This window comes from Nerophis lumbriciformis, linkage group LG28 (genome assembly GCF_033978685.3).
Source record: "Nerophis lumbriciformis linkage group LG28, RoL_Nlum_v2.1, whole genome shotgun sequence".
Classification (NCBI taxonomy): domain Eukaryota; kingdom Metazoa; phylum Chordata; class Actinopteri; order Syngnathiformes; family Syngnathidae; genus Nerophis; species Nerophis lumbriciformis.
In genome coordinates this window covers 36,167,750-36,191,622 of record NC_084575.2, presented here as the reverse complement: position 1 = coordinate 36,191,622, position 23,873 = coordinate 36,167,750, and the positions used below count along the sequence as shown (strand labels likewise).

Here is a 23,873-nt window from a genome sequence, read left to right as displayed (position 1 = left end):
CTAGAAACATTTCCCACACAAACAGTGGAAAGAAGTAAGGAACAGAAGTTGAGTTACAGTTGTGTTATTCTTTCACTTGACCAAACACAACAGCACATATTTCATGTGATATTTACACTGCAAAAAGTTTGTGTTCAGAAACAAGACAACAAAATACAAAAATGAGGGATATTTTATTTGAACTCAGCAAAATGATCTGCCAATAGAACAAGAACATTCGGCTTGTCAAGACTTTCCAAAACAGGTCAAATTAGCTAAACTTAATGAACCAAACATACATTAAAATAAGAATATTCTCACTAATAACAAGTGCACTTTTCTTGGTAGAAAAACAAATGAGACATTTTTGTTCAATATGTTGAAAAATATTCTTAAATAAGTAAATGTTAGTGCCATTATCTTGACATAATGATATGCACTCGGCATCAGGATTTTTTTTTTCACACTTGAAGCAAGAAATTATTACACTCATTTTTCAGATTATTAATCGCAGTTTTTTTCATAGTTTGGCCGGGGGTGCGACTTATACTCAGGAGCGACTTATGTGTGAAATGATTAACACATTAGCGTAAAATATCAAATATTATTGATCTCATTCCCGTAAGAGAGAAGCAAATGTCAGCAATCATCACTCACACGTCAACCAATAAGAATTCGGCGGGGGCGGGTCATGGCAGAAGTGCATTGTGGGTCATGGGATGCTAACTGCTATATGCTACATGCTACTGCCGTAGCTATTAAAATGGATCATTTCAACATTGGCGGTAACTTATAAAAACTGAGAAGGACTGAAGTAAAATGGCAGCGAAAAGGAAATCATATATTGCAGATTACAAGCTGGACGTAGTGAAACATGCAGCAGAGAACTGGACGCCAGCAGCAGAAAGAAAGGACGTACCAGAGGCGACACCGGGGGGGAAGATTTCATGGGATTTAGCGATTAGTAGTGACAGATTGTATAGCATGTTCTATATGTTGACTCTTACCATAATATGTTACGTTAACATACCAGTTGGTTATTTATGCCTCATATAACGTACACTTATTCAGCCTGTTGTTCACTATTCTTCATTTATTTTCGGATTGTAGTCAGCTGGAGGCGTGTCTTAATGAAATTAAACAATGGATGTCCGCTAACTTCTTGCAACTCAACGCCAAGAAAATGGAAATGCTGATTATCGGTCCTGCTAAACACCGACATTTATTTAATAATACCACCTTAACATTTGACAACCAAACAATTACACAAGGCCAATCAGTAAAGAATCTGGGTATTATCTTCCACCCAACTCTCTCCTTTGAGTCACACATTAAGAGTGTTACTAAAACGGCCTTCTTTCATCTCCATAATATCGCTAAAATTCGTTCTATTTTATCCACTAGCGACGCTGAGATCATTATTCATGCGTTCGTTACGTCTCGTCTCGACTACTGTAACGTATTATTTTGGGGTCTCCCTATGTCTAGCATTAAAAGACTACAGTTGGTACAAAATGCGGCTGCTAGACTTTTGACAAGAACAAGAAAGTTTGATCATATTACGCCTATACTGTATATACCTTTATATACATATATACATATATATATATACCTATACTGGCTCACCTGCACTGGCTTCCTGTGCACTTAAGATGTGACTTTAAGGTTTTACTACTTACGTATAAAATACTACACGGTCTAGCTCCGTCCTATCTTGTCGATTGCATTGTACCATATGTCCCGGCAAGAAATCTGCGTTCAAAGAACTCCGGCTTATTAGTGATTCCCAGAGCCCAAAAAAAGTCTGCGGGCTATAGAGCGTTTTCTATTGGGGCTCCAGTACTATGGAATGCCCTCCCGGTAACAATTAGAGATGCTACCTCAGTAGAAGCATTTAAGTCCCATCTTAAAACTCATTTGTATACTCTAGCCTTTAAATAGACCCCCTGTTAGACCAGTTGATCTGCCGTTTCTTTTCTTTTCTCCTCTGCTCCCCTTTTCCTTGTGGAGGGGGGGGGGGCACAGGTCCGGTGGCCATGGATGAAGTGCTGGCTGTCCAGAGTCGGGACCCGGGGTGGACCGCTCGCCTGTGCATCGGCTGGGAACATCTCTGCGCTGCTGACCCGTCTCCGCTCGGGATGGTGTCCTGCTGGCTCCACTATGGACTGGACTCTTACTATTATGTTAGATCCACTATGGACTGGACTCTTACTATTATGTTGGATCCACTATGGACTGAACTCTCACAATATTATGTCAGACCCACTCGACATCCATTGCTTTCGGTCTCCCCTAGAGGGGGGGGGGGGTTACCCACATATGCGGTCCTCTCCAAGGTTTCTCATAGTCATTCACATCGACGTCCCACTGGGGTGAGTTTTTCCTTGCCCTTATGTGGGCTTTGTACCGAGGATGTCGTTGTGGCTTGTGCAGCCATTTGAGACACTTGTGATTGACATTGATTGATTGATTGATTGATTGATTATTTTAAATTGCCTTTCAAATGTCTATTCTTGCTGTTCATTTTTATCAAATAACTTTCCCCAAAAAATGCGACTTATACTCCACTTATACTTATATATGTTTTTTTCCTTCTTTATTATGCATTTTCGGCCGGTGCGACTTATACTCCGAAAAATACGGTACTTTAAAAAAGTAGTTTTCTACTTGTGAGTGTTGATGACACAGCTTTGCAACACTTGATATTCTACTTTCAAGCATGTTTTACTCAATATAGGTCATCACATCTCAGCAACAAGCTTTAATGTCTTACTGAGATCATTTAGGAGCAAAACACTTAAAACAAGTAAAACACTCTAACATCAAATCTGTTTAGTGAGAAGAATGATCTTATGAGACAGAAAATAAGCAAATATCAGCCTTATTTGACATATTTCACCTTAGTTAGATTTCACTTTTTGCAGTGCACCCTGGATCAGTTCTACTTTCAAAATAACTTCTTTATGGACATTTGACAATATTCTTGTGTCGACAAACTTGTTTTGTTCTCGAAGTGTGTTTGTCCATCTGGTTTTGGAGGCCACAACTAGACTTGGACAGACCAAGGGCGGAAGGTTCCAGGCTTTGCTGAAGGATTCTGACACACAAAGATCTGCTGTTGCTAACTCCCACAACAAAGGAGAAAAGATTTGGAAACATTTTCTCTTCCTTACCAGTTTGGTGAAGCGGTCGCTGCAGGCATTTCGAATGCGCTCTGCAGAGGCGGGGCTGTCCAGCCTGAAGGGGCCAGTGATGCCCGACTGAGCCCGTGCTGCAATTATGGCGTCTTTGATGGCGAAGAAAACGGATGACGCAAGGAACAAAGGAGGTTCGCCCACAGCCTGAAAAAGGGGACATATCATTTCACATCAATCAATAAATAATCAATACTTGTCATTGTATGTTGACCTTGGAGGCAAAGATGGCCTTGTCGTTGGGTGCGTCACGAAGCAGCGACACAGTCAGATGGGTTGGAATGTCACCAAAGGCCGGGATCTTGTAAGAACCTGGACCCCGAGTGAGTAGGACTCCGTCTGGAGAATAGTGAAGCTCCTCCAGGGTGAACAGTCCCACACCCTGCATGAAAGCCCCCTCAACCTGAAGACACAAGTAGAAAATGTCATGTTTCTGGAAAAAAAACAACATGATATTTTAACTCACCTGCCCGATGTCGATCGCTGGGTTGAGGCTAACACCAACGTCCATCACTATGGTCGAGCTCAGGTTCTAAATCAACCACAACGTTATACAAAGACTTAGACTTAAGTTGTATTTTTTTTTATCAAGGTTCAAGGTTCAACTTTATTGTCCCCGCGGGGAAATTTGTCTTGGGCACAGTGCATCATTGCTTTCTTAACATACCCAAAAACAACAGAACAAAAACACAAGCACAGACACAACCACAACCATACAACTAACATTTAAACATCAGAACATGGAGCTTGATAGACATAGGTGGCACTTTGATGTAGGCATAAAATCTACAGTATGGAGATAAAGATAAAGTACCAATGTGCATTGCACTAGAGCTCATGGATAAAGTGCTGTGTGCTAAAGTGCTTAGTTCTAAAGTGCTATGTGCTAAAGTGCTATGTGCTAAAAAAGTGCTAACCTATGTATTAAAATTCTATTGCACATTGTTGGTCAGCTTAATGGAGGCTGGGACAAATGATAATTTAAGGCGGTTAGATTTTCATAGTGGGACCCGGAGTCTTCTCCCTGATGGCAGGGTTCCATATTCAGGAAAGAGTGGGTGTTGTGAGTTGGAAATAATTTTCTTAGCTTTTTTCCTAACTGCCTGCTCATAGATGCTCTGTATAGGCTCATATTCTTTCCTCCCTACGATTTTCATTGCCGTTTTATGCATGCCGGCCAGTTTGCTTTTTAGCTTAACGGTTAGGTTGCCAAACCATGAGGTGATTTCGTATCTAATGATGCTCTCTACAATGGCACGGTAGAAAATCATCATGATATGGCTGCTTACGCCGTACAATCTTAATCTTCGCAAAAAATATAGCCTCTGTTGCAGTCTATTGCACAGTTTGTCAATATGTGTCTTCCAGCAGAGAAGATTATCAATATGAACCCCTAAATATTTATATGAGGATACCTGGGTGATTTCCTGATTTTTGATGACAACTGGCTCATGGTCAGTATAATAAAAAGAGAATACAACAAATCCTTTTCAACTTATATTCAATTGAATAGACTGCAAAGACAAGATATTTCATGTTCACACTGACAAACTTTGTTCTTTTTTGCAAATATTAGCTCATTTGGAATTTGATGCCTGCAACATGTTTCAAAAATAAAATGAATAATAAATCATAAACACAACATAAAGGATCGGACTGTGTATGGATAAATAATGAAACAAAAACACTGTATTTATATTTATGTTACGTTCAGATACAAAGTCTCCATGGCAGAAGTAACAAACATGTCCACTTCCTTCAACTTACTGCTTCATGAGCTTAATGAAGAATTGTGGCCACTAGGTGTCGCCAAAAAAAACAATTACCACTCCACTTCAACTTAAAGACAGCATAAGTCCATTCCAAATGGTTAATAATGAATAGGTACAGTACCATTGTTCTCTGTTTGACTCATTACACTTGATCAAACATTTTCCAACATTCTACACTAGAAAATAAGAAAAGTATGTATGATTCCTTGTGATACAGTATCAGATCAATATCGGTATCGGCCATGACTCAAGGCTCCAATATCAATATCGCAGCAGGTTCAGGACACCCCTAAAGCTCACACAATTATTGATGGTATGACTCGTTGTCATCTATTATTGTTATTGGTTCTAATAAGAGGAAGATTATTATTTACATTTAGGCTATGTGTGGTTCAGGCTTAAAATGGCTGTTTGGCCCACGGCCCATTGACAAATTCTCCCTTGGAGGCACTGAAGTTGGCTAAAGGGAAGACAGACTTTAACTGGAGGGAAAAACATTCTTTGAAAGGAAAAAAATGCAGAGTTGAAAAAGGACAAAGATAAGTTCACGTATGATAGGGTAAATAAAACTGATCTGCAGTTAGGTTTGCAAACCTTGTGAGCTCCAGTCAAACAATCAACCTCCACTTCAGAACAGGCCACGCCGTAGCTGAAGTAGTTGAACACTCGGCCAGAATTGGTGTCAAAGTCATATCCTAGATCTGGAGTCCTGGCAGGAAACAGCTTTGAGTAAAAAGTATACTGACAGCTCAAACATGGACCCACTTGTAAAAGCCGTTGGCACTCAGGCTAACTCGGTCAAAATACGCTGCTTTCACCTGTAACAATGAAGCACCAAGTCAGTGTGGTTCAAACAATTTGGTGAAGTGTAGTTCACAATGAGACTCACCCAGTCTTCCCATGATCCTTGAGGATTTTTGCTTTTGTAGGGGTCTAGACGCTCTTTAAGTATCTGGCAGGCATTTTTCACAGCAGCTCCATTGAGGTCCGAGGACGCTGAGGCAGCAGTGGCACTTGTGTTAGGGACTGTATTAGTGCTGGTCTCTGTTATGTGGATCTTTGAGTGGAGCACGCCGAGAACCCGGCTGGCAACCTGTAACAGTAGAGTTTGTTCTAAATCTAGCCTTCAATATGTCCAGCAACTGTACTTCCACTTCCACCAAATACCTGGACCATTTTTGTGTGGAGTCCTTGTCCCATTTCTGTCCCACCATGGGTCAGCAGCACCGAGCCATCTGTGTAAATGTGGACCAGTGCTCCAGCCTATAAAACAAACTCCATTAAGGCTTCATTGGGTTGTGAAGATTCATCATTTGATACATTTGGTGCCAAAACCACCAGCTTTTGTAAAATAGTAACAACACTGAAGTTCTATTGCCGGTGGGTCATACCTGGTTAAGGAATAAAGCGGTAAAGCTGATGCCAAACTTGGTTGGTACGATGGCAAGGCCTCGTTTTGTCCATCGATTCTGTCTGTGGTAGCATACTTGTTTCAACAGTTCAACATGTAATCATGCCAGCAAAACATTAACCCACTTGTTGTAGAGCTCAACAGCAGCTCGCCGCTCCTGATATCCTGAACGGGAAAGGCACTCGTCCCAGCAGCGGTCCAATGTGATCTGTTCCAGGACCTGGTTGTAAGGGGTCGAGTCACCTTCTTTGTACAGGTTCAATCTGCGAACCTGCAAAGGAATAAATAACTTACACTGACTGAACACTTCTTTTTCAACTGATTTGCTACTGCGAGTCCCACTTCCCAGACCTTGTCAGTCGGCACGCCAAGGCTCTGAGCCACGTCTGTTATCCAGCTCTCAGCGACCAGCATGCCTTGGGGACCTCCAAATCCTCTGAAGGCAGTATTAGATGATAAGTTGGTGCGGCACAAGAAGCCACGACCACGGACGTTTGGAATGCTGTAGGAGTTCTCCATGTGGAACAGAGCGCGCTCCATGATCTAGACCACAATCAGAGAAGGATGTCTTCATCAAAGTGTCTTCATCAAAGTGCATGAAAAGGACTACTCACTGAAAGAGAGAGGTCAAGGGAGTTTCCAGCATTACTGTAGTACGACACATCCAGAGCTACAATCTTCCCGCTTTTGAGGAAGCCCACCTAAAGCAAAAAGATGAAATATCTTAAGTTATTCTCGTTATTATTTATTTTTCTTGTACGCGCCATTTACGAGTACACATGGTTATTCCCTGTTTTGTCAAAATATAACTACAGATGTCAAAATCGCTGTGGTGCAGTTGGGAGAGTGGCCTTGCCAGCAACCTGAGGGTTCCTGGTTTGATCCCCACCTTTTACCAACCTCGTCACGTCCATTGTGTCTTTGAGAAAGACACTTCACCCTTGCTCCTGATGGGTGGTGTTAGCTCCTGCCATCAGTGTGTGAATGTGGAAATAGTGTCAAAGCGCTTTGAGTACCTTGAAGGTAGAAAAGCGCTATACAAGTATAACCCATTTACCATTTACCATTACCATCTAACATTGTGTATGTGCTGAATGTTTCATTTATGATCGCTGCCTTTGGGGAGCTCTTTCAGCTTTTGCTCACATTTGTTCTCTTTAATTCAGACGTGCCGAGTTGGTGTTTTACAAAACACTTGTAGCAAAAATATGTTTTAAGAATTACAAATAATATCAAGATAATACTTCAATGGTAAATACTAAACGTTAAAAGTACCGTATTTTTCGGACTATAAGGCGCACTCAAAAGCTTCTCATGTTCTCAAAAATCGCCAGTGCGCCTTATAACCCAGTAATAATTCTGGTTTTCTTACCAATCTCGCAGCTATTTTATTTGGTGGTGTAATGATAAATATGATCAATAGATGGCAGTCACACATAAGAGATACGTGTAGACGGCAAGATAATGTCAGTAAACAACACCAAAACTTTAAATGTTCCATTGAAAATATAGAACATTACACACGGCACTCAAAGATCTGTCAAATGTTTTAGTAGGACTTTGGTAAGCTATGAAGCCACACCGCTTGATGGATTGTCGGCGCATGAAACATAGGAGTATTAATAAGGTGTGTGTATAAGGTAAGACATATTATCTGCTGTTTTGTTTCACTATATTATGCAAAAGCAACTTTTCTTAACTACCTGCTGATCTGTATTTGGGATCTGCATAAGTCCTGAAAATTTGCGCGTGTCTGCTTTTGTAGTCCATGATGACACCCTACCGTATTTTACGCACCATTAGCCGCACCTAAAAACCACAAATTTACTCAAAAGCTGACAGTGCGGCTTTTAACCCGGTGCGCTTTATATATGGATTAATATTAAGATTCATTTTCATAAAGTTTCGATCTCGCAACTTAGGTAAACAGCCGCCATCTTTTTTCCCGGTAGAACAGGAAGCGCTTCTTCTTCTACGCAAGCAACCGCCAAGGTAAGCACCCGCCCCCATAGAACAGGAAGCGCTTCTTCTTCTACTGTAAGCAACCACCCGCCCGCGTAGAAGAAGAAAAAGCGCGCGGATATCACCGTACGTTTCATTTCCTTTGTGTGTTTACATCTGTAAAGACCACAAAATGGCTCCTACTAAGCGTCAGGGATCCGGTTCATGAAAAGACGCAATCTCTCCATCCGCACACGGATTACCGGTACTATTTCACAGCAACTGATATTCCTGTGAACCGCACTGGATACAACGGGAGCACGTACGGTGAATATTCGCACCACAGGGAATGAGAAGTCATCCTTCACTGTGGTTCTAGCTTGCCATGCTAATGGCCAGAAACTTCCACCCATGGTGATATTCAAAAGGAAGACCTTGCCAAAAGAGACCTTTCCAGCCGGCGTCATCATAAAAGCTAACTCGAAGGGATGGATGAAGAAAAGATGAGCGAGTGGTTAAGGTAAGTTTAAGTTTACGCAAAGAGGCCGGGTGGCTTTTTTCACGCAGCTCTGTCCATGTTGATATACGTATGTTTGTGATTGCACATTTGCGTACATTTTGGGAGTGAACAGAGTTGTTAGAACGCTGGTTTTTAATATATTATTAAAGTTTGACTGACCTATCTGACTGTTTTTTTGACATTCCTTTAGCGCAGTTAGATGCGGCTTACAACACCGGGCGGCTTATAGGTGGACAAAGTTTTGAAATATGCCGTTCATTGAAGGCGCGGCTTTTAACCCAGGGCGCCTTATGGTGCGGAAAATACGGTAGTCAATAAGCTTCTTCTTTTTCTCTATCTTCTTGTTATGTGACATTCATCCTCCACTGTTGCCATTTCTAATATAAAGTAGTGTAAAGGTCTTACTTATATTTGTCAGTAAACTCTCCATGAAAGCACTAAAACATACCGGTGTAGTGACTTTACATTATTCACCCAAGGAACTTTACTTATTAGAGAGTTCCGGTCACGGGACACATTTCGGGCGTTGTTGTTGCACTAGTGAACCACGGATGAGGAGATGCTGCTCCGTTATTGATTGAAGTAAAGTGTGAATGTCATTAAAACAGTTAGCGCCAACTTTTGACACTTCTTCCACTCCCGTCCTTGCACGCTACACCGCTACAACAAAGATGACGGGGAGAAGACGCTGTCCAAGTGGAGGCACGTAAATAAGAGCGCCCACAAAACTGAAGAGACTGTCAGAAAGTGAGTTGAAGATGATGTGTAAAACATCATCTATGCAACATTTTGAGCAAAGAAGCACCATCACATGTTATGTAGACCACAAGGAAGTCTTTTACATTTAGAAAATAATCATAATAATATGACTCCTTTAATGCGCCTTATAATCCGGTGCGCCTTTTGTACGAAAATAGACCCACTTATCGGCAGTGTGCCCTATGGTCCGAAAAATAGGGTATATCAAACAAACCTTTAATAAAGTGATCACTGCAAAATCATACGTTCTTCGACTCTGCCTTCCTAAAATCTTGCACTTTCACTCTTCTTGATTACCTCTCAAGGAACTCTGAAGAAACGTTGATCTTTTTCAGGATGTTAATGGTTGGCAAGGGTTAGGGCATTTCTCTTCAAGAAAGGCAAAATCCCGCCCAGAACATTATGACAACAGTCGCTGGCTGGCCCTCCACTTGCAGCCTCGCATGATGTCAAGTCAATACAAGCTACAGGCAAAGTCACTATTTTGTCTGTCCTACCTTGTATTTTCCATAGAATGGATGTCTTCCTCCAGTGATCAGCATGTCTTCATCTCTGTCCAACATGCACCTGACAGGCCGCTGCAGCCTGCCACACAAAGTAGAAGAAACATGTAAGCGTGCTGGTAGAAAAGTGTAGAAGAAAAGGTTGATGTGGCAATACTTGTGCGCTGCCACGGCCACCACAGTAGAAAGTAAGGTGGAGCGACTCTCTTTCCCCCCAAAGCCTCCACCCATCCTTTTCACACGGACTGCCACCCTGTTGGCAGGGATGCCCAAAGCTTTGGCCACCAGGAACTGAAATAAAAAGAATCACGGTCATGTTCACAATCTGCTTTTTACTTCAACATTTAAACTTCTCCTTCACCTGCGTGTGAGTGGGAGCCTGAGTGGAGACAAAGATCTCCATTTCATCATCTTCCCCCCGTGGGACAGCCACTGCCGCGTGGGTCTCCAGGTAGAAATGTTCTTGGCCACCGATGTGCATCTCACCTGTCACCAGGCAGCCAGTTTAGTCACTAAGGCGTGTCACCCATCTGCATACATTCATACCTTCCAGAACATGGTCTGCCTGTTTAAAGCCAGCCTCCAGGTCTCCCGTCTGGATAGTTCTGTTTTGCTGATAGAAGGATTGGGCAGCAATTGCTTCCTTTGGAATTGAATTGGGTAAGAAGTTATTTAACCAACAGGAAGCAATATGTAAAGATGGGTGAAAATATGTCAACACGGCTAGATATATCCTGTGGTGTACCCCAGGGGTCAATACTGGGACCAAGATTGTTCAATCTTTATATAAACAACATTTGTAAGGTTACGAAGGACTTAAAGTTGGTTTTATTTGCAGACGACACAACTGCTTTCTGTTCAGGAGAGAGCACACAGAAAATAATACAAATAATAACAGAAGAAATGAACAAATTAAAAAGATGGTTTGACAAAAACAGACTATCTTTGAATCTCAGTAAAACTAAAATAATGCTATTTGGTAATAGTAGAAAAGAGCATCATACACAAATACAAATAGACGGAGTAGACATAGAAAGGGTAAAAGAAACTAGATTTTTGGGAGTATTAATAGATGATCAAATGAACTGGAAATCTCATATACAAAACATACAACATAAGGTGGCAAAAAACATTTCAATAATGAATAAAGCAAAATATGTCCTGGGCCAAAAATCACTTCATACTCTCTACTGCTCGCTAGTGTTACATATCTGAGTTATTGTGCAGAAATATGGGGAAATAACTACAAATGTGCGCTACATTCGCTAACCGTGTTACAAAAAAGATCAGTTAGAATAATACATAATGTTGGATATAGAGAACACACAAACACTTTATTTATTAAGTCAGAAATATTAAAGTTTGGTGATTTGGTAAAATTGCAAAGAGCTAAAATGATGTACAAAGCAAACTATAACCTGCTACCAAAGAATGTACAGCAATTCTTCTCAAATAAAGAGGAGAAATATAACCTTAGAGGAAAAAATAATTTAAAACATTTATATGCACGTACAACACTTAGAACTTTTAGCATATCAGTATGTGAAATTAAATGATGGAATGGATTAAGTAAAGAAGTTAAAAATTGTACTGATATGATCCAGTTTAAGAGGTTGTTCAAAATAATAGTGCTTACAGAGTACAAAAAAGAAGAATTATGAGAATTACTTTCAACCTTATTGAAAATAAGATATTTTTCATCTCAGTATGTTAATAATGACTGAATTAATTAATTACATATTACAAAACTGTTGTATACTAATTCATAGATATATAAAAAGGTCAGTAAATGATTCTATATATTTGTAAACGCTTTGAAGTGGGAAAGGGGTAGGATTAAATAAGCGTTGCTTCTTCCTACTCCTTTTCGGGCATGATGTCAAATGAAATGATGTGAAATTGTGTGATGTATTATGATGTAAGTGTGTTCATGTTCCAAATAAACTAAAGAAAGAAGGAAAGAAAGAAACCAACAGCTGAAATCTATGCACTTTTTAAATGTTGTTTGAGTCAGGTGTGTTCACCTGTATGGTGACGATAGGCTGCAGCTCCTCGTAGTGGATCTTGATGGCTTTGGCGGCTCGCTGGGCATGAAGCTGAGTGTCGGCCACCACAGCGCCGATGATGTGACCCACACATGTAACCTATAGTGGAGAATGGACAATGACAGTAACACTTTCATATTCTTCACTTTGTACCTCTTTATTAGATGTATCCAGTGTAGTTGAGAGATAAAACAGCATGCATTTGATATTTCTATACAAAACCCAAAACCAGTGAAGTTGTCACGTTAGATTAGATTACATGAGATGAGTTGATTTCACACACTCCTCAGCCTTCCCGGTAAGGTCTATTCAGGTGTACTGGAGAGGAGGCTACGCCGGATAGTCCAACCTCGGATTCAGGAGGAACAGTGTGGTTTTCGTCCTGGTCGTGGAACTGTGGACCAGCTCTATACTCTCGGCAGGGTCCTTGAGGGTGCATGGGAGTTTGCCCAACCAGTCTACATGTGTTTTGTGGACTTGGAGAAGGCATTCGACCGTGTCCCTCGGGAAGTCCTGTGGGGAGTGCTCAGAGAGTATGGGGTATCGGACTGTCTGATTGTGGCGGTCCGCTCCCTGTATGATCAGTGTCAGAGCTTGGTCCGCATTGCCGGCAGTAAGTCGGACACGTTTCCAGTGAGGGTTGGACTCCGCCAAGGCTGCCCTTTGTCACCCATTCTGTTCTGAACTTTTATGGACAGAATTTCTAGGCGCAGTCAAGAAGTTGAGGGGATCTGGTTTGGTGGCTGCAGGATTAGGTCTCTGCTTTTTGCAGATGATGTGGTCCTGATGGCTTCATCTGGCCAGGATCTTCAGCTCTCACTGGATCGGTTCGCAGCCGAGTGTGAAGCGACTGGGATGAGAATCAGCACCTCCAAGTCCGAGTCCATGGTTCTCGCCCGGAAAAGGGTGGAGTGCCATCTCCGGGTTGGGGAGGAGATCTTGCCCCAAGTGGAGGAGTTCAAGTACCTCGGAGTCTTGTTCACGAGTGAGGGAAGAGTGGATCGTGAGATCGACAGGCGGATCGGTGCGGCATCTTCAGTAATGCGGACGCTGTATCGATCCGTTGTGGTGAAGAAGGAGCTGAGCCGGAAGGCAAAGCTCTCAATTTACCGGTCGATCTACGTTCCCATCCTCACCTATGGTCATGAGCTTTGGGTTATGACCGAAAGGACAAGATCACGGGTACAAGCGGCCGAAATGAGTTTCCTCCGCCGGGTGGCGGGGCTCTCCCTTAGAGATAGGGTGAGAAGCTCTGTCATCCGGGGGGAGCTCAAAGTAAAGCCGCTGCTCCTCCACATCGAGAGGAGCCAGATGAGGTGGTTCGGGCATCTGGTCAGGATGCCACCCGAACGCCTCCCTAGGGAGGTGTTTCGGGCACGTCTGACCGGTAGGAGGCCACGGGGAAGACCCAGGACACGCTGGGAAGACTATGTCTCCCGGCTGGCCTGGGAACGCCTCGGGATCCCCCGGGAGGAGCTGGACCAAGTGGCTGGGGAGAGGAAAGTCTGGGCTTCCCTGCTTAGGCTGCTGCCCCCGCGACCCGACTTCAGATAAGCGGAAGAAGATGGATGGATGGATGGATTTTACTGTAAAAGTTTTACATGAACAGTTTGTTGAATTACTTGCTTTGAAATCATAAGTCAAGCAGATATTTAAGTCCGTCCATCCATCCATCCATTTCCTACCGCTTGTCCCTTTTTGGGGACGCGGGGGGTGCTGGAGCATATCTCAGCTGCATCCGGGCGGAAGGCGGGGTACACCCTGGACAAGTCACCATCTCATCACAGGGCCAACACAGATAGACAACATTCACACACTAGGGACCATTTAGTGTTGCCAATCAACCTATCCCCAGGTGCATGTCTTTGGAGGTGGGAGGGGCCTATCCCCAGGTGCATGTCTTTGGAGGTGGGAGGAAGCCGGAGTAGAACCCACGCAGTCATGGGGAGAACATGTGAACCCCACACAGAAATATCCCGAGCCCGGGATTGAACTCAGGACTACTCAGGACTTTAATATCGTGAGGCACATGCACTAACCCCTGTACCACCGTGCTGCCCAGATATTTAAGTATTAATCTTTATTTGAACAATAACATTGTTTTGAAATGTGTGATGATATAATATTTTGTTTTATTATTAGAGATGACTAAAGTGTAAATATATGTAATTGTACGTAATACATTTATTAAGAAGAGATAAGGTACTTTATTTACACATTTATTTCCAGGCTTTCACAAATGAATCAGATCTGGCCCCCGGGCCTCGAGTTTAACACCTGTGAAATGTAACAAATAGTATTTTCCGGCTATCTTGTTACAAAACAACTTGGCACCGCCGAGCCGTTTATATTTGTGTGTTTTATTTGATCTTGAAATACGCTCGGAGCTGTTAAAAAGAACGTAAGACCTTTGGAAGAGGAAGAAAAATGCTACCTGGCGGTCAGCAAAGACGGTCTCATCGGGCACAATTGACCCACAGGTGTTGCTGCCAGGTATGTCACCAGCAAAGACACAGCAGACAAAGCCAGCAGATTGTTCAGCTGCTGACGAGTCAATGGAGCTGGGACACAAATACATTTGTGAGAGCAAGTCAGAGTTGGCTTGAGAGCGAGCCGAGTCTTACAGGATGCGAGCGTGTGCCTTGCTGCTGGTGATGAGTGCCAGGTACAACTCCTGCTCAAACAGCGGCATGTCGTCACAGTACACCGCCTCGCCCGTCGCCTGCTTCAAGGCAGAGAGGTGCATCACGGCACGGCCCAGCACGTCGTCTTGGCTCTGACCTTTTGGGACCTCCTGCAGGGGGAAAGATCATCCATCTTTCAATTTGCTCTAATGCTCCTGATTGGACAGGGAACTGTACCTGGTAGATCTGGACGCTAGATGGCGTCTCTGGGTGGTAAAGCTCTGTGGCACTAAGGAGGTCAGATGGGAGTGTCTCCACGTTCAAACCCTGGCAGATGACAACCCGCTCAAGCTTAAGTTCAGTTTTTCAAACAGGGGTGTCAAATGTTTTCCACCAAGGACTGGATACGGAAGAAATTAACCTCTTAAGGCCCAAGCTGTTTGTTTTTTTTATTTCTCTTTGCTATTTGGGCTTATTGGACCCTAATTAGAATAACAACTAAGAATCATCTTTTGATATGATATACTTATTCCATGAGAAACAAATGTGTACTTTAGGTTTAGTGACATGCTAATTCTTATTTTTACACTTTTTTTCCCCAAATTCCATTGTATGTTATACTCCTCTGACACCACTAGATGGCAGTATAAGTGTCCACATAAGGGCCATAAGACCCCAATTCAGTAGTGTACACCAGCGGCCCCCAACCTTTTTGTAACTGCAGACGGTCAACGCTTGAAAATGTGTCCCACGGACCGGTGGGGGGGGGGGGGTATTATTATTAGGGCCCGCATGGCCCATTGTATAAGGACTCCCAAAGGGAGTCCTTATGCAATGGGACATAAGGACCTATTGTATTTGTAAGGTCTTATTATTCTTTTTTCTTTATTCTTCCGCCGCCTCTTTGAGCACTAATTTGACCCACTTAACATGCTTCAAAACTCACCATATTTGACCCACACATCAGGACCTGCGAAAATTGCCTTTTAGTAAAAAAAAACCCCCACAAAACTCAAAATTGCGCTCTAGCGCCCCCTAGGAAGAAAAAAACTAGACTGCCTGTAACTCCCACTAGGAAGGTCGGAGAGACATGAAACAAAAACCTCTATGTAGGTCTGACTCAGACCTAACTTTCATAATGGTACATTCTCGGGCTAAAATCAACAGGAAGTTGGCAATTCCCCCTTCAAGACAAAAAAGTACTAAAAACAGTCACTTTTGCCTCTTTGAGCTGTATTTTGACCCCCTTAACATGCTTCAAAACTCACCGAACTGAACGCACACATCAGGACTGGCAAAAATTGCAATCTAATAAAGAAACCTAACCCCAAATTTAAAAATTGCGCTCTACAGCAATTTTTGAATAAAACGGAGAAAAAACTGCTCCTCGGAAGAAAAAAACTACAAAACTGCCTGTAACTCCCACTGGGAAGGTCGGAGAGACATGAAACAAAAACCTCTATGTAGGTCTCACTTAGACCTACATTTCATTAATTGACAACCCCCAGCAAAAATCAACAGGAAGTTTGCTATTCCCCCTTCTAAACAACATTTTTGTAAAAACCGGTCACCTTTCTTCAAACATTATCTCCTCTGAGCGCGTTTGTCGTTTCGGCTTCAAAATAACACAGGAGAGTGATTGAACCCTTCTAAATAAAAGTTATCGAAAGAGTTTTAATAAGTGCTCCAGTTTTGATTTTATGACCCTTCAAAGACACGCTGCGCTGTTGCTGCTGCGCTGCTGCTCTTTTAAGATGGCTGCTTAAAAGCAGGAAGCACCAGCGTGCCCACACAATGCAGACAAGGTAGGTACACTAGACAAAAGTCTTGGGACACTTCAGACTAAAAGTAGACAAAAGTATTGGGACAGTTAGGACTAGCACCTGCCAAATACGCGGGCCCGACCAATGCTGCTTGCAGCTTTAATTATTATTATTCTTTCTTATTCCGCAGCTTTGCGCACTACTTTCACCCCCTTAACATGCTTCAAAACTCACCAAATTTGACGCACACATAAAAAAACTCAAACAAAACTCTTTGGTAAAAATACCAAACCCCAAAACTCAAAATTGCGCTCTAGTTATTATTATTATTTTTTTTTTTTTTGTCATAAAAAAATACGGACTGTATCCCTGCAGACTGTATTAATCTATATTGATATACAATGTAGGAACCAGAAATATTAAAAAAAAACAAAAAAAACATTTTTTTATTTTTTTTCTTATTTCTTGTGCGGCCCGGTACCAATCGATCCACGAACCGGTATCGGGCCGCGGCCCGGTGGTTGGGGACCGCTGGTGTACACAATTTTGGAAATAAGAGCTAAAAGGTGCTGTCCACGCATGTGACCTCTAATACTTTACAAAGGACGTGGGGCAATTGTGATATTTAAGATTTTGAAAATATTTTTCAAACAGGCTAAAAAAAAACCATGTCAATAAGCATTCCAGGAAAAACTGTTTACACAGCAATGTGTTATAAGTCAGTGGTCCACAACCACCAAATAAAAATATAATATAATAATATATCAGTATATATTATGTACTGTATATGTAAATATTACATATATGTTATATTTTATATTGCTACTATGGTACATTTTTAGTCTACGTTATACCTTGTGTGCATTATCCTTTCCATCCTTTGTAACTGAGCTACTGTGTGGAACAATTTCCCTTGTGGATCATTAAAGTTTGTCTAAGTCTAAGTCATTTTACAGGCAATTACAAGAAAAAAAATAGATACTGAAGTTAATTGTTTTTTTGTTTTTTTTTACTGCAAATACTTTATGGAAATAAAGGTAACTATTTTTATTTGAAAAATAATGTACAAGGACATTTATTTTACTCTGATGCCACATTAGGGTCAAAGTTTAGTGCGTAAACAAAACAAAGTTAACCCACTTTCATACTGGGGCCACTGACTAAACCTGACAGACTACTATGGATTGCTGGGGCACAAGAAAGCAAAATAAATGATAACAGCAGCTACTTAAAATATGGTTTTGTTGCCTCCATGCTAATGAGCCAAATCACTTGTTGCATTTCTTCTAATCGGATTAAAGTTCCAATGACTTATTCAGAGTGTTTGGCATGGGAAACACTGCTGTTCTCATCCAAGACTAGATGTTAGTCCATTGGCCCACCAAACAATGGACACATCAAACCACAATTTTCTCAAGAAATCAAACTTAAGGCTGCTACTGATAATGAGTCAGTGTACATTTTGTGCTTCATTTGAGGTTGTCAGGTAAATGATAACATTAGTTTTTTGCACAACATTTATACTTTTTCTCGTTAATGTGCATTGGCGCTCTTTTTATGTAGATTTCTTGTTTAGTTGTAAGTATAAACTAGAAAGTTCCTGCGGAAATTTTGATGGGCCTGCTATCCGTGCCCTGAACCTCTGGCCGGGGATCGTCGGAAGCCGACGTACTTTTAAGATGGTGCCGAGTGTCTGAATCCGTGAGATTTAGGTGTAACTGTACAAAATGAGCCCCAGAGCTAGCCTAAAACAGTAGCATGTTTACATAAAAATGCTAACATTTAGCATGTGTGCAAACATTAGCATGAAAACAGTTAGCATGTTTCATATACCAAGTTATATGACTCAAATGTGTATGTATGGCTGTGAAAATAGAGGAAAAAGTGTAAAATGAGATGAAAAACTTGGCATGCTTAAGCTAGCTTGCTATTGTTTGCATGCTGACAGTTAACAAATGTCACATACCAAGTTATATGACTCTGGTGTAAACGGTTGCAAAACTAGCTCAAAAAGTTAGCCAGCTAATGTTAGCATGCTAGCAGTTAGATTGTGTCACAAAGCAAGTTGTATGGCTGGGGAATTAAAGAAAAAAGTTGAAAATTAGCTGAAAAAGTTAGTACTTTAAGGTTAGCATGCTAACATTAGCATGCTAACAGTTAACAAGTGTCGCATACCAGGTAAAATGAGTGTAGGGTAAATGTCAGGTTGAAACACCGACGACATCTATTAAACAGACAAGAAGCAAGGATTCAATTTGGCTCAATGAGGAGACCTGGTCATCGGTGTTTCAACCTGACAGTGAATGGTTGCAAAATTAGCTCAAAAAGCTTGCACTTTAATGGCAACATGCTAGCATGCTAATGTTAACATGCTTTGTGAAAGAATGGCTGAGATGCAAGAGAAGGAAATCTCGCAGGTTTGAGCGTTCCGCCGGAAATAGTCGCCATTATAACAGTTGCGTACCTATTCAATGGGCCCATGGCGATTAGTTTTCGGAATTGCGTCGTCATGGTAACACGAAATGTTCCGAACTTAAAGTACCCCCATCGGCGGGAACAAGACCTTTCCGACGGTATAACATATGTGGGGGTTTGTTGGCCGGTTCGTCACGTATTAAGAGTAAGAGAAATGTGCGGCACTAAAATAAAAGTTGAAGTATGAGCAATAATATGATGGGCTGCCCATTCACTGCTACTTGCAGCATGTCAATGGGCGCTGGCATGGCAGCAGGCCCATAATGAATGGGTGTTGACATTGCAGCAGGCCCATAGTGGTTAGAGTGTCCGCCCTGAAATGGGTAGGTTGTGAGTTCAAACCCCGGCCGAGTCATACCAAAGACTATAAAAATGGGAGCCATTACCTACCTGCTTGGCATTCAGCATCAAGGGTTGGAATTGGGGGTTAAATCACCAAAAATGATTCCCGGGCGCGGCCACCCTGCTGCTCACTGCTCCCCTCACCTCCCAGGGGGTAATCAAGGGTGATGGGTCAAATGCAGAGAATAATTTTGTCACACCTAGTGTGTGTGTGTGTGTGTGTGTGACAATCATTGCTACTTTAACTTTAACTTTAATAACGAATGGGCGCTGGCATTGCAGCAGGCCCATAACGAATGGGCGCTGGCATTGCAGCAGGCCCATAACGAATGGGCGCTGGCATTGTAGCAGGCCCATAACGAATGGGCGCTGGCATTGTAGCAGGCCTATAACGAATGGGCACTGGCATTGTAGCAGGCCCATAACGAATGGGCGCTGGCATTGCAGCAGGCCCATAATGAATGGGTGCTGGCATTGCAGCAGGCCCATAATGAATGGGCGCTGGCATTGCAGCAGGCCCATAACGAATGGGCGCTGGCATTGTAGCAGGCCCATAATGAATGGGCGCTGGCATTGCAGCAGGCCCATAACGAATGGGCGCTGGCATTGTAGCAGGGCCATAACGAATGGGCGCTGGCATTGTAGCAGGTCCATAACGAATGGGCGCTGGCATATCAGCAGGCCCATAATGAATGGGCGCTGGCATTGCAGCAGGCCCATAATGAATGGGCGCTGGCATTGTAGCAGGCCCGTAACGAATGGGCACTGGCATTGTAGCAGGCCCATAATGAATGGGCGCTGGCATTGTAGCAGGCCCATAATGAATGGGCGCTGGCATTGCAGCAGGCCCATAACGAATGGGCACTGGCATTGCAGCAGGCCCATAACGAATGGGCACTGGCATTGTAGCAGGCGCATAATGAATGGGCGCTGGCATTGTAGCAGGCCCATAATGAATAGGCGCTGGCATTGCAGCAGGCCCATAACGAATGGGCACTGGCATTGTAGCAGGCGCATAATGAATGGGCGCTGGCATTGTAGCAGGCCCATAATGAATAGGCGCTGGCATTGCAGCAGGCCCATAACGAATGGGCGCTGGCATTGCAGCAGGCCCGTAACGAATGGACACTGGCATTGTAGCAGGCGCATAATGAGTGGGCGCTGGCATTGCAGCAGGCCCATAACGAATGGGCGCTGGCATATCAGCAGGCCCATAATGAATGGGCGCTGGCATTGCAGCAGGCCCATAATGAGTTTTTTGGAGACTACAAAATACAAAGTGGTCCCCGGGCCACACCTTGCACAGCCGTGCTTTGAAAGCTGCTATATTTGAGATATTGGTGACTGGTCAGCTGACCTGCCCTCGGAGTTTGTGCAGCACTGTCAGGTAGAACTTGTAGAAGAGGCTGAGGGTCAGAGTTTGCCGATACGTAACCATCCCCCCTGGCACAGAGGGATGAAGGGTCAACTCCTCTGCCAATAAGGAGGACGCGTCGTCCAACAACTCCTCCCCCCAGCACCTGAAAGAGGTCAGAGGTCATCACACACTCCCTTCAATCATCTCTGCTTGTTACCTTCCAAGGAGTTTGCCTGCTGTGTTTGTAGCCAGCACCGTGGTCTCCGCCATGCCGCCGTAGCTCAGCTTCAAGTCCTCCACCACGCAGGTGCCAGGTGTGAAGGTGACACTCATGGCCGCCGTGACGACGCTGATGTCGTCCTCTCGGCGAGGCGATTGTTTGAAGGCTGAGACAAACTGATTCTAGAGAGGAACAGGAAGTAGTTAGTGAAAGACAATCCAGGTGTGTCTCCATTTCTCCCAACAAAAAAAAGCAAACGAGTTGATGTTTTGTTCAGATAATTAGCATGGATTGTTTTGTGTGAAATGGGCCCCCAGTGTCCTTAAATGTGTCTTTCGTGGCCAGGGGCCTCACTCACTTCCTCACTTCATTATGTTGTAAGCTTGGTCACTCTCCATAAGTCATTATTAGGGACCGAGTCCCTTTGGGACGGAGGACCCTATTGAATTTCTAGCGTTTTATTATTATACTCTTTGAGCTGTAATTTCACCCCCTAACATGCTTCAAAACTCACCAAATTGGACAAACACATCAGGACTGGCGAAAATTGCGATCTAATCAAAAAAACAAACCCCAAAACTCAAAATTGCGCTCTAGCGCCCCTTAGGAAGAAAACACAGACAAAACTGCCTGTAACTTCCAGTAGAAATGTTGTAGAGACATGAAACAAAAACCTCTATGTAGGTTTCACTTAGACCTAGATTTCATACACCAACAACCCCCAGCAAAAATCAACAGGAAGTTTGCATTTCCCCCTTCAAAACAAAAGTTGTGTAAAAACAGTCACCTTTTTTCAAACATTATCTCCTCTGAGCGCGTTTGTCGTGTCGGCTTCAAATTAGCACAGGAGAGAGATTGAACCCTTCTGATTAAAAGTTGATGAAAGAGTTTTAATTACTGCTCCAGTTTGGATTTTATGAGCCCTCAAAGTCGGTCCCGTCCATCACTGCTTGCAGCTTTAATTAGGGACCGCAATGGCCCTTTGGGACAGAGGACCCTATTGAAATTGTAAGGTTTTATTATTATTATTATACCGGCCGCCTCTTTGAGCTGTAATTTGACCCCCTTAACATGCTTCAAAACTCACCATATTTGACACACACATCAGGACTGGCGAAAATTGCAATTTATTAAAAAAACAAACCCTAAAACTCAAAATTGCGCTCTAGCGCCCCCTAGAAAAAAACACAGACAAAACTGCTTGTAACGACATGAAACAAAAACCTTTATGTAGGTCTGACTTAGACCTAGATTTCATACATTGACATCCTTCAGCAAAAATCAACAGAAAGTTGGCAATTCCCCCTTCAAAACAAAAGTTTACTAAAAACAGTCACTTTTGCCTCTTTGAGCTGTAGTTTGACTCCTTTAACATGCTTCAAAACTCACCAAACTGGACACACACATCAGGACTGGCAAAAATTGCGCTCTAATAAAAAAAAAATAACCCCAAAACTCAAAATTGCACTCTAGCGCCCCCTATGAAGAAAATACAGACACAACTGCTCCTAGGAAGAAAACTCAGACAAAACTGCCTGTAACTTCCAGTAGGAATGTCTTAGAGACATGAAACAAAAACCTCTATGTAGGTCTCACTTAGACCTACATTCCATTTATTGACAACCCTCAGCAAAAATCAACAGGAAATTTGCAATTCCCCCTTCAAAACAAAAGTTTTGTAAAAACCGTCATCTTTTTTCAAACATTATCTCCTCTGAGCGCGTTTGTCGTGTCGGCTTCAAATTAGCAAAGGAGAGAGATTGAACCCTTCTGATTAAAAGTTGATGAAAGAGTTTTAATTACTGCTCCAGTTTGGATTTTATGAGCCCTCAAAGTCGGTCCCGTCCATCGCTGCTTGCAACTTTAATTTTCTCTGTCCTTCTAGAACCTAGGTGTCAAAGTCAAGGCCCGGGGGCCACATCTGGTCCACCAATTTATTTTATCTGGCCCACAAACACCTGGAAATGTCATTTTCTCACTAAATGTCATGGATTTTTTTCATTTTGACAGAAAAAAATATATGTACTGCTTGAAATGTCATACCTTTTCAACTTTATTAGTATCCAATACTGCAACAAATATTACAGTATATTATCATACTTTACAAACATGTTTTTGTCTAAATAAAAATACTTCACTTTACAGCAAACTACCCATCAAATTCATCAAAATGACAATACATTTTACGTTGTTCTTCACGGCATATTACTGTAAATCGAAAAAAACTACTACTGTTTTTTGCGTTAAAATTCTGTTGACTGAGCTACCATATTTTTACTGTAAAATCTTGTTTCTAACGGTGTCCATCCATCCATTTTTCTACCGCTTGTCCCTTTTGGGGTAGCGGGGGGTGCTGGAGCCTATCTCAGCTGCATTCAGGCGGAAGGCGGTGTACACCCTGGACAAATCACCACCTCATCACAGGGCCAACACAGATAGACAACATTCACACACTAGGGACCATTTAGTCTTGCCAATCAACCTATCTCCAGGTGCATGTCTTTGGAGGTGGGAGGGGCCTATCCCCAGGTGCATGTCTCTGGAGGTGGGAGGGGCCTATCCCCAGGTGCAAGTCTCTGGAGGTGGGAGGGGCCTATCCCCAGGTGCATGTCTTTGGAGGTGGGAGGGGCCTATCCCCAGGTGCAAGTCTCTGGAGGTGGGAGGGGCCTATCCCCAGGTGCATGTCTTTGGAGGTGGGAGGGGCCTATCCCCAGGTGCATGTCTCTGGAGGTGGGAGGGGCCTATTCCCAGGTGCATGTCTTTGGAGGTGGGAGGGGCCTATCCCCAGGTGCATGTCTTTGGAGGTGGGAGGGGCCTATCCCCAGGTGCATGTCTTTGGGGGTTTTAACGGTGTATTACTGTAAATGGAAAGACGCTACATTTGCTTTTACGGTAGAAAAACTGGCAGCTAAGTTGCCAGAATAGAAAAAACAATTTGTACTATTTTTCCATTAATTTTGTAAAAAAA

General features: G+C 42.9%; 1 protein-coding gene across 1 annotated transcript in view; it reads right to left on the bottom strand.

The window, feature by feature from the left end:
• Window positions 1-2,264: 2,264 nt before the first annotated feature.
• The window catches only part of xdh (xanthine dehydrogenase), a 50,011-nt gene continuing 28,402 nt past the window's right edge, over window positions 2,265-23,873 (bottom strand). Inside the window, exons 14-35 of the mRNA XM_061924167.2 lie at window positions 20,903-21,087; window positions 20,686-20,848; window positions 14,986-15,075; window positions 14,749-14,918; window positions 14,559-14,685; window positions 12,104-12,223; window positions 10,626-10,722; window positions 10,441-10,565; window positions 10,237-10,370; window positions 10,074-10,161; window positions 6,971-7,057; window positions 6,708-6,899; window positions 6,482-6,627; window positions 6,337-6,418; window positions 6,113-6,208; window positions 5,835-6,038; window positions 5,711-5,763; window positions 5,540-5,654; window positions 3,640-3,705; window positions 3,388-3,576; window positions 3,153-3,320; window positions 2,265-3,076 (exon numbers count right to left, since the gene is read on the bottom strand). Coding sequence (XP_061780151.1) covers window positions 3,026-3,076; window positions 3,153-3,320; window positions 3,388-3,576; window positions 3,640-3,705; window positions 5,540-5,654; window positions 5,711-5,763; window positions 5,835-6,038; window positions 6,113-6,208; window positions 6,337-6,418; window positions 6,482-6,627; window positions 6,708-6,899; window positions 6,971-7,057; window positions 10,074-10,161; window positions 10,237-10,370; window positions 10,441-10,565; window positions 10,626-10,722; window positions 12,104-12,223; window positions 14,559-14,685; window positions 14,749-14,918; window positions 14,986-15,075; window positions 20,686-20,848; window positions 20,903-21,087 — 2,748 coding nt within the window. The 3' untranslated portion in view covers window positions 2,265-3,025. The remainder of the gene's footprint in view (window positions 3,077-3,152; window positions 3,321-3,387; window positions 3,577-3,639; window positions 3,706-5,539; window positions 5,655-5,710; window positions 5,764-5,834; window positions 6,039-6,112; window positions 6,209-6,336; window positions 6,419-6,481; window positions 6,628-6,707; window positions 6,900-6,970; window positions 7,058-10,073; window positions 10,162-10,236; window positions 10,371-10,440; window positions 10,566-10,625; window positions 10,723-12,103; window positions 12,224-14,558; window positions 14,686-14,748; window positions 14,919-14,985; window positions 15,076-20,685; window positions 20,849-20,902; window positions 21,088-23,873) is intronic.